This window comes from Uloborus diversus, chromosome 10 (genome assembly GCF_026930045.1).
Source record: "Uloborus diversus isolate 005 chromosome 10, Udiv.v.3.1, whole genome shotgun sequence".
NCBI classification, from domain to species: domain Eukaryota; kingdom Metazoa; phylum Arthropoda; class Arachnida; order Araneae; family Uloboridae; genus Uloborus; species Uloborus diversus.
In genome coordinates, this window is record NC_072740.1 from 50,213,839 (window position 1) to 50,224,784 (window position 10,946).

The following is a 10,946-nucleotide window of genomic DNA, read 5'->3' on the forward strand; positions in this document are numbered from 1 at the left end:
TTTTATGTGTTTCGGGAAGGCTCTGCTGTCAAGGCTCTGCTGTCATTGGTCGATTCTCGAAAAAATGTCCCGTGCGTAATTCTAAGTTTTTTATTTTTTCCAGCTAACCAAAGCCTTCAAAAAATAATGCTGATGGGGAATAATACATGCTTTAATATACTATCAAAGCATAACAGTTAATCTCATATTTATTTAATAATTACTTGAATAAAATAAAAAGCTTAGCGTTACTCGCGGGACATTTTTTCGAGAATCGCCCTTTAATTGTTTATTTGATAAAATTAGAGTCCTTTCGACCTCGCAAAATTGGGATCTTGCATCATAGATTTAAGGGGATACATTTAAGGGGGGTAAAGGGAGTAATTAACTTTACACGACCCTAAGTTACTTGAATAAAATAAAAAAGTTAGCATTACGCACGTTACATTTTTTCGAGAATCACCCCATAGATATTTGGAATGAGAAAGAAGTATTTTTTTAAAGAAGTATAATGCAGAAGTTGCTCTTAAGTCTTACCAGGTTTCAAATATTTTACTTGAATATAGCAAAAAGAAAAAAATATTCATCTGCATTAAGAACTCTTAAAAAGGTCTTCATGTAGTAAATAAATACTAAGTGGTAACTCTGTTTCTGAAAACTTTCTGGTTTTTCCCGCAAAATCATGCAAATACATGAACATGATGCTTTGCTTATATATACTGTTCTATTTTTATATAAATACATAAATAAATAAATATAAACATTAATATAGATAGATATACATATAATAGCGATAAATGATTATGGTGCCGTGAGAAATTTGTAACTGTTAAAAGGATGCTACGACTTGGAACAGTTTGGAAATCTCTGATCTAACGGATAATACATTTAACAAAATAAGGGAAAAGAAAGATGATTTTGTTTTCGTTTTGTGCTGATGTGATGAATTTCTTTTGAAACTCTTGCAAGAGTAAAAGTAATTTAAAATGCTCCCAGATTCAGTATTTATATTTTTCAGAAAACTCTTAAATACATTTTCGGTGCCACTCTCCAAAAGGGTTGTCACTTGATCCAAGCCCCCCCCCCCCCCCCCCATCCCTTCCGTAGTGATGCTACTGCGTTTGATACATTAAACATAATTTAAAATAGATCAGGATTTCAGTATTTATATTGTTTAGGAACTCTTAACCGTAATTTGGGTGTCATTCACCAAAAAGATGTCAGCCGGTGCAAATGCCACTCCCTCCAACAGCAAAATGCTACTCATTTGATAGATTAAATGTAATAGGAAATGTTGTGGGGGAAAAAACCCAAATTGGTATCAGCCCCCCTCGTGAGGGTGTCCCCCAGCGCAAGCGCCCACCTCCCTCACCCCCACCCCCGTTTGACTGTAACTGCGTTTTATAGAGTAATTATAATTCAAAATATCGGGGAAATTTTTCTGAATTGAAGTATATTTATATTTTCCAAAAACTTGCTGTTCCACATCGGGTGTCAACCCCCAGACGGGTGACACTCGGGGCGGACCGCTCCCTAGCGAAGCCACTGTATATGTATATATATATATATATATATATATATAAACTGTTACAAAGACCTCACCCCCCCCCCCGAATTAACTTCTGACTTCTTGTTAGAGAGATGCATTAATACCCATCAAGTGACAAATTTTCTACAAACAAAAAACGTACTAAAATTGCACGATTCATTTTTTCTTCATCAATAAAAAAATGTAAACAAATGTGTATTCAAGCTTCAAGTTTCTGGAAAGCTCTTCAATTTGACTCACATTTGAATTCGTTAAACGGATGCCAAGTTTCTATTTTATCTGCAGTGGTCTTTCTCTCTACCAAAAAGCGCATGCGTTCGTCGAGGGCGTGTCTTTTTTATCAGGGGTGGAGTTTGTTCTTGAGTAATTTTCGCAACAGAGTTTCTGTGACCGACGTTTTAGCGAATTTTGTCCCCCGACTTCACGTACCAATCAATAAGTCAAGCACCGAGTCTCTAATGCAGAAAGGAGGACAAAATAAGATTGTCTAGCAAATTTCAAAACTTCTTTTTTGTGGCTCACTTTTCTCCGGTTTCATCCGAGAACCTTTTTTTTCTGAAATAATATTTTCTTAAAACTTTTAAAACACGATGTGCAATTTTTGCTTTTTTTTTTTTTTTTTTGTATGCATTGTTTTCTCTTTTCAATCAATAAAGAAAATGCGGATTCACCCGACATTTGTATTTCTATCAATGATAATAACAAGGAAGTAAACTACAATAATAACACGGAAGAGTGATTCTAAGAACCATTTAAAAAAGCCATCGTAAGAATAATCAAAACAGTTACTTTCAGACGCATTACTTTTCAAATAATGGTGTACAGGCGTTCCTCGTATAACACGGTACTTGTACAATACGGTTTCGATATTACACAGTACGAAGCTTGAATTTAATACTTCATAGTTTTGATACAACACGAAAGTTATGTTTAAAAAAGATGGAATTTTTTACATTTTTGTTTATTACATTCTGTTAATTTTTGATAATAACTCAAGTTTTACTTTGTTTTTATGGGATTTGGTTTCGATATAACATGGTACACATCCCTTGATTCACTTTATTTCTAAGTCTCGTATAACACGGTTTCGAAATAACACGAAACACTGTTTCGATACAACACAATACATATTGACATGATTTTTACTATGTACATGATTAATTAGTGTAAAAAATAAGTTAGAGTAATTTTTAAAAAAGTCTCATGTAACACGGTTTCGATACTACACGGAACGAATTAACCGTGTTATACGAGGGACGCCTGTACTTGTACTTAAATAAGTTAAAAAAGATAATTAATCACATTATAAAACTATTGCATTATAGAAGGGGAAAACTGCTTCCGACACTTTCATTTCCAAAAAGAAAAAAAAAATCTTTACCTACATTTGGTGTTACAATACCTACAATCAAACGGTTGACTAAATTCTGTATCAGTAAAAGATTTTTTTTTTCTAGTTTTTCAGGTATAGAATATATGTTATTCAACTGGATTGGTCTAACTTTAAATAATTTCTTTAAATAGGAATTAAAATGGACCAAATACAACTCTGCTAAAATGTAAGTTAACAAACAAAGCATAAATAAGTTAGTAACAATGTAACCTATGGTCTTTTTTTTTTCTTTACTTGACAACTTTACAATCAAAACTGAAGTAAATACAAGCAGTAAAAGCAGTCTCTACTTTTACTGTTAGTAGGGTTTAAAAAGTATTGTAAAATGGGCAGAGGAGGTCCGTTAATGTGCATTGGAGACAATATTTTTGAAATCAAATCTCTTATTGAAATTTTTTCATATTCTAGTTTTGATAAATCTGGATCTCTGTCTGTTACGCACATAACGCCAAGACCGTTCTGCCGATTATGATGAAGTTTGGCACAAAATTAGTTCGTAGCATAGGAGTGAGCACTGTGAAGCGATTTTTCGAATATTCTTGTTCTTTTTCTATTCCAATTTTTAAACATTTTGCCGAGCAAATAAAGTGGACGAACAAATTATCATACCGTAGACTAGCAAATTACCGTAACGTGGACGAGCAAACTGCCATATTATGCGACCTTGGGCGAGAAAATAGCTTATCAAATTGGCGAGAAATTCATCATCCATTATTTGTAAATATACAGGCGAACCAAATGTCTTTTTAATTTTTCTACTACGGACAAAGCCGTGCGGGTACCGCTAGTTAACAAATAAATCCAGGCAAAGACTCAGCTGCTGCGGAAAATGTTATGTTTTCTTAACAACTGGATATTTTGTTAAATAAAAACGGACATTTAAAAGCGGGAGATTCGCCGCATGTGGGATAGATGACATACCCTTGTTTTTCTTGTAATTATGGATAGATGCCAGTATGGGTGCGAAATGAGATTTCTTGAACCGCTATAAAGCGTGAATCTCAATTCAATCATCACTTTAGCTGTGCAATCGTTATTTTGAGGTAGACACATGGTTTCACTACCAAAACGTTTTAAACGCCATGTGCTAAAATAGTTTTTGTTCTCTAGATAAGGTAACGATGCATAATTTCGAAGTAAAAACGTGGGTTTTATATAAAGTGCTGTGTATATGACAACGACATTTTCTTTTGCGAGAGCAGTCAACTATGGCATGCGGCTTCTTCACTGTGTTCCGGTTAATATCATCGGCACCATGCCAAACTAACGAATAAGAAAATTGGCACTTTCCAGGAGAATCAAAACAATTCTTTTCCTTTCGTTATTTCTTTTCAATGATTTAATTTTTATAGATAACGTTAAGAGTTTGATTATATTTGAAGTAGTTTTAAATAGTAGGTAACCTTTTCTGAGTACTACGGCAAATCCGTCGAATTTGAAAAACGCAATTCGAGATTTTTCACATTTGTTAGCTGAGCATGGTGCCCACGATATGTCGCTGTTTTTTACACGAAATGTTGCTATTACTGAAATGGAACTTTACCTAACCATGTCTTCTTTTATTATGTCACAGACTTTTTTTTCTGTTTTAAATTTCCCCGAAACATTCCGAATCAATGCATTTGTCTTTAGATGAGAAAATTTATGAAAAAATGACATTTTTTCGAGAGTTTTTAGTCTTCAGATTTAGACCTCCTCAGATTTAGGCGGTTAGTGGAATCAACTTTTCAAACAAGTTGCCTGTCAACTAGTTGACTGCCGGTTTTCGTTGCCTTCGCAACAGGCAACTTAGTTAAATCAAATTTTCTTCTAATAAGATAAATTTTATTCTAGCATCTGCTCCACAACGCTGTTAAAACTGAACCAAATTGACTCTTGGTTAGTTTATTCGTGTAAAGAGCAAACGCTTGGAAGTTTCCCGATGAGTGTAATCAGCTAAAATGTGGATAACCGCCCGTTCAAAAGTTGATTCAACTGAGTTGCCTTGTATGAAGGAGGCCTTAGTATCGATATTTCTGATTTTAGGTATATCGTGAGGTAAAACAGTTAACGACAGCTTAATGTTTCGTTTTACATGTAACTAAAACACCAAGATATTTAATCAAATTCTATGTTAGTTTATTTACTTAGCTACAAGTAAGTTACATTAGAAACAACAGTAAGGAGAAAACGACATGAATAACTAGGCCATAATGTTAAACATAAAAATCAGATTTAAAATAGGGTATCAATAAAACTACATGTTAAGTAAAGTTAGTTCAAGACGTTGATTCGGAAAATTCCACCAGTCCACTATTTTTTCAGTGAAACTGCGTTAAACTGATACAGTCGAATGGACTGTGACATTTGCTCGTTATAACCAAGTGCTCGTAAAAAAACGGGTTCGTGATTCGTGTCAAGCATGTATGAAAAAAAAATATACATGCACTGTTAAAACCAGGAGTGCCACAGGGGTAAAGAATTTCACCTTAGGGTGAAAAAACAGTGCCGCGGGGTGAAACGGAGCCTAGGAAGTGTCGTCAAGGTGCTTTTGGTTCCTCAGTGGGTGAAAGACGTTAACAAAAGTGATTCAATAGGAGAGCGACTCATTGCGCATGCGCTCTGACTTATCATCCAACGACAACTTCAGTTTGAATGGCGAACGAAAGAAGTTGCAACGAAATTTGCTTTCACATTGAATGAAGTACAAAACTGAAAATTTCGTGGATTAATCTTCGAAATCTCGCGTAAGTAAAGGCATTTGATCATATTGTAGCACTTAGAACTTTCGAACATATTTAAAGTGTTTAAAGTATGTTGACAACTGCTTATTGTTCCGTTTACCTTATTAAATATTTAATATCTTGCTATTTATATCCTGCAAAATTGTTACCTAATTTATCTATCAGTACTATCTTGAACAACAACAACATTAAAAATAAAAACGTTTAAATCAGCTGATAATTGAATTGCTAATTCCGAAATAAAAATGCATCGACGTGAGCAGCCAATTATACCAATATCTATTTCTTCTCAAATGAAATAACTACGTAGTGGAAACGAATAAAGCAGCAAAGGCAGGGGGGGGGGGGAAAATCCGCCTGAAAAGAAATCTTTCTCAGCGTTTGACTCATGAGTTTCACATCGTGTTTTGGTTAACGTATCTTTCTTAGGCGTTATTGCATGAAGCGAATGTCATCTACTCGTTTTTATTTTTAATCTGACGGAAAACTCTTTGGAAAGAAGGGCTTTTAAATCAGTATTTATCTTGTACGCATAAGGATACTCAAATATCGAATCTTATACTAAGCATTGATATGTTACGCTCGATTAAAATTTTAAACGTTTATGAACGCTTTTATTTTCCCATGATTCTAATCTAATGTTACCTAATATTTCTGGTTGTTCCGGCAAATGATTGATAAATACCTTCCCTGTTCATTTTCGGTACGGATTATAGTAAAAATTGTCAACAACATATTAATTACTGAGCAATCCAAGTGTGAATATTAGAAAGTTAGTGCACGAACAGACAAATTAAAGTCATGAACACTTTTAAACTTGTTCGAAAGTTGAAATGTGATCAAATGCCTTCGTATATATAAATCAAAATAAATAAAACACAATTGTATTAAAAAACGCAAACAACACGGGGGGGGGGGGGGAATCACTCTAGGAAGCAATAAAGGTGCCATTTTTCTCACCTAGAGTACCATCTTTCATCTACGGTGCACGTTGGGTGAAGGGAGCCAGGTTTTCACCCTTTCTAAGGGTGCAATTTCGGCTCTCTATCGGGTGTCGCTGGTGAACAAGCGTTTCACCACTGAAAGGTGCCAAACGCAACCTGTAGTTTTAACAGTGTGCTTGCTTTGTTATTTATATATTTCTGTACAGTACCAAAGACGTTCGTTATTTGATTTGGACTGTCTTATTCTCTTTCTTGTTATTGTTTTCGATTAACGTGGGGTCCGAAAAACATCGTCATTTGCATCCGTGGCTTCAAAATAGTTTGATGTTCTTCTGCTCTTTAGAACGCCAAGTGTGTTGAGGGCTATTAGCTTCAAATTCTTTACATTATCGCTGTAGTGGTTGCTTTCTTTCTCTCTCTCTCTTGATTTTCAGCTACTATATCCTCTGAAGTATGTCTCGGAAATGATAACACTCTTCAACAAATATACAACTTTTAAATGCTCCTCTACCCCACGAATTTTTTTAAAAAAGGGCCGTGTCATCACTTGTTCTTATGTCTTATCTCGAACTTTCGGTTAAATTCAAAATGTTATGAATTTGTTTCCAAAAATATAATAATCTTTTCTGAGGGGGAAATGAAAATACATTTTATGAATTACAAAAATATTGCTCGTTATAAACGGGTTTTGCTCGTTAAAAGCGAGTTTTGTTCACATAGACTTAACATTGTACCAACCAAATCTTTTTGATTTCTTCGCTAAATCTGAGTACTCGTTAAAACAGGGTCCGCTATAAGCAAGTTCGATTGTATTTCATTTACTCTATGGTAATTTATAGGGGAAGAAATTGAAGTTCGTTAAAACATAATTTTCGCTAAAATGGATTTTCACTGCTTTTTTTTAATCATCATTTCTATTTATTGACGGATATAAGAAACTCAAACACAAAAGATGCTATTTATATTACTAGTTTTTGAATCATGTAATAAGAGAAGACTGATATATTTAAGTTTTTTCACGTTTTCTTGCTTTCATCCAAAGTGCGCTTCTTTTCAAATCCGATTATTACAGTTCCCCATTGTTGGATCTCTTTTCATATTTAAATTTCTGTCCTTTTTGTACTCGACAATTTTTTCATATTCATATGCGTGAATGCATTGTAAAAGGGAAAACACACATAAAAAAAAGTTTTAATTTCATTATTCATTAATGGTTCTCATACCTTTTTATGCAGCAGATATCAAAGATATCCTTTTGTATTCTCTACAGATGAGCTTCTGTGGCGAATGAAATTCGTTTCAAAAGCGAATGAAATCTTTTTTTTTTTTTTATTCATTTTCTTTCAAGCCTCCTAATGCTCAGCCTCAGTGAGTATTCTGAGATGAATCCGTCATATTTTAATCATTAATATTCGCTTGCATTTATTGCTAATGTAGTAATATAATAACTTTAAGTTTAAAATCTTTTTCATTACCATTTTGTAAGTTGTTGTATTTACTGGAACGTATGGTGCTGTATCTAGCTGAAAATCCTATCCTCATAGCAAAAATAAGTAAAAGGGCTTTCTGTCGATGCATATGCATTAATGCTCATCTTGATTTACGAACTGGCTTTAAGGTGAAAACGTGTGCGTTAGGTTCCTGAAAAATACAGTACACAATTTATGGTACCATTATGAATATCTATTGAAAGTCTTTTGAAATGAATAATTTTTTAAGCTCTATAAATACCTCTATCTGCCTCTACTATAACGCATAGAGTTCCGCATTGTAAAATTAAACCTTGGACAATCCTTAAGTTGATTAACGGCAGCATGCGCACTTCAATAAAGCCAAGAGTAAATTTTCTTACTAGAAGTAAAAAGAATGAAAAATATTGTGATAGAATGTCTACAAGTTTTCAGATGCTCATTCATAAATTGCTCGTAGTAAATGATATTTTTAAGTCATCGTTGTACTCTACGTCGCAGCACTTTTCAAAGCATTCAACAATTCAGCATTCGTAGGAGGTGGCCCAACATCAAGGCATTCTTCATCTGACTCATCAGTTCCATCATCATTCTGTTTTCCTAAAACAATCTTGCATTCTTTTTTGTAAAATCTTGAGTAGGCAGAGTAATTTTTAATGGTTTCAGCTTCCGTATTTTGGAAGATACTATTAAACAATGTGAGTGAATAATAAGAGACTGCATTGCTAAAAATCATCTGCTTAGAAATGAAAACGTTTATCTTCTCATTTTTTCCAAGCAGTCTTGAGTTAGAAATAAGTAAATGTCAAATTTAAATTCAAGTAAGCAGACCATCTCAAAAATAACGCATGCGCAGAAAGGAAAGCGGGAATTGAATTTCACAGCGCTTCTCAATGCAGAATTCTCACTGTTCTGAAAAATATTTTTAGCTCCCAATTTAAAAATTAACTGAGCGTATTTATAAAGTGTACCGTCTTTAGTTCTATTACGGCATGTCCAGACTGTTTAAGCTCTCAAATGGAGCAAATAAGTCCATGGACTACTTAGTTTTGCAAGAATTAAAGGCGAGCAAAATACGATACTCACGAATGGTACAACATGCGCTTAGTTTTGAGACATTCGTATTCTCAAACCAATTCGACATGTTCTCATTTTTGAAACAGTCCTATTCTCAGAAATGATACCATCTGTGCTTATTTCTGAGTAGAGTAGCGGTATTTCAAAAATGAGAACATGGTGAATCGTTTTTGAGAAGAGGGTATATTTCAAAAGTAAAACCGCTTGCTTTTTCAATTCTAATCCAAATTGTCTCGGAGACATTTTGAGTAAGTGATGTTTTCAAAAACAAGCGATTTTGTCTCAATATTGAGAAATCTGTTTTAACAGAGTGATAACATAAACAGCGACCACATTAAGTGGATACTCATTGCATATGTATGTACTATATTATTTGGTTCTATGACCGACTACTTCGAATTTTAACTATATCCGGATCAAATAACGTACTAAATGAAATGTGGCTCAATATATTAGTTACACCTGCTGCGCTTTCTGTAAACTGTATGAGGAACTTAACACCATTTCCACTGCTATCAATATTTCCATACATTATGGAATTTCTTTTAATTATGAAACAAAATTGTCAAAAATTAGTAGCTTGACTAATTACTTAATGAGATGAGTGTTTTACAATACCCATGTGCTCCAGTATGAATCTTCCTTCGTAATTAACTTTACAAAATTTTCAGCGTAGTTTTAGAATTTTCTGATTGAAATGGTAGTGTTTTTACAATCTCTTCTCTCCCAATACACAAGTTCAGTGATTTAACATGAGACCAGGTTGGTGAAATCCACTTTTAGGGCCATTTAATCCTTAATTCTATATAACAAGCGGAAGTCTTAACTTTCCTACTGATAAAAAATCCGTTATCTCTTTCCGCACTTTATTTCCCAGTTTGAGTCTTACCTTATATGCATTACGTTATACCTGCAATATAACTTTCTAGTACCATTTTACACCTTTAAGTGGATTTATCGAGTAATAAAATTTTTTTAGGAGAATGTAGGGCAAAGTGAAATAATAACTTACTTTTTTCAAAATGAGCAAATTGGAGATTTGTTTTAAAAATCACAGTACATAAAGATGGAACAATGTATTTTGTGATAACACAGGCATTGAAACATTTTTTTTTCTGACAATAAATTTGTACCGTCAAAAATGGCAAAAATTTTTAACGTTTCGTTTTTCTATAAGGCAAAGTGAAAAATAAAATATTTTTCAAATCTTTGATTTCACTATCAAAATATATTTTGGTTAAACGAATTAGAAAAGGAAAATAATGAATGAAAAACTGAAAAATAATGAAACAATAAACGAATTATACGAGGAAAAATAAACAAATGAATAAAATATGCGATGAATAAGAAAATAAGTGAATAAATTAATAAATAAGTAAACTACAAATGAAGAAATGTAAATGAATTAATAAATTAATCCATCAGTGCTTTAATCTTTACTAATAATAAAGCTGAAAGTCTCTCTGTCCAGATCTCTGTCTGTCAGGGTCTTTGTGACGCGCATAACGCCTAGACCGTTCGGCCGATTTTCATGAAATTTGGCACAAAGTTAGTTTGTAGCATGGGGGTGTGCACCTCGAAGCGATTTTTTGAAAATTCGATGTGGTTCTTTTTCTATTCCAATTTTAAGAACAAAATTATCATGAGATGGACGAATAAATTACGAAATTATCATAACGTGGAACCGTAACATGGACACAAGCCAATTGGCGAGATACGAAATTATCATAACGTGGAACCGTAACATGGGTACAAGCCAATTGACGAGAAATTCACCATACATTATTTGTAAATATACAGGCGAACCAAATG

General features: G+C 33.6%; 1 protein-coding gene across 1 annotated transcript in view; it reads right to left on the reverse strand.

The window, feature by feature from the left end:
- Positions 1-10,034, reverse strand: part of LOC129230998 (major facilitator superfamily domain-containing protein 4A-like) — a 120,115-nt gene extending 110,081 nt beyond the window's left edge. Inside the window, exons 1-2 of the mRNA XM_054865242.1 lie at positions 10,024-10,034; positions 8,552-8,743 (exon numbers count right to left, since the gene is read on the reverse strand). Of these exons, the coding sequence (XP_054721217.1) occupies positions 8,552-8,743; positions 10,024-10,034 (203 nt within the window). The remainder of the gene's footprint in view (positions 1-8,551; positions 8,744-10,023) is intronic.
- Between the last annotated feature and the right edge of the window lie 912 nt (positions 10,035-10,946).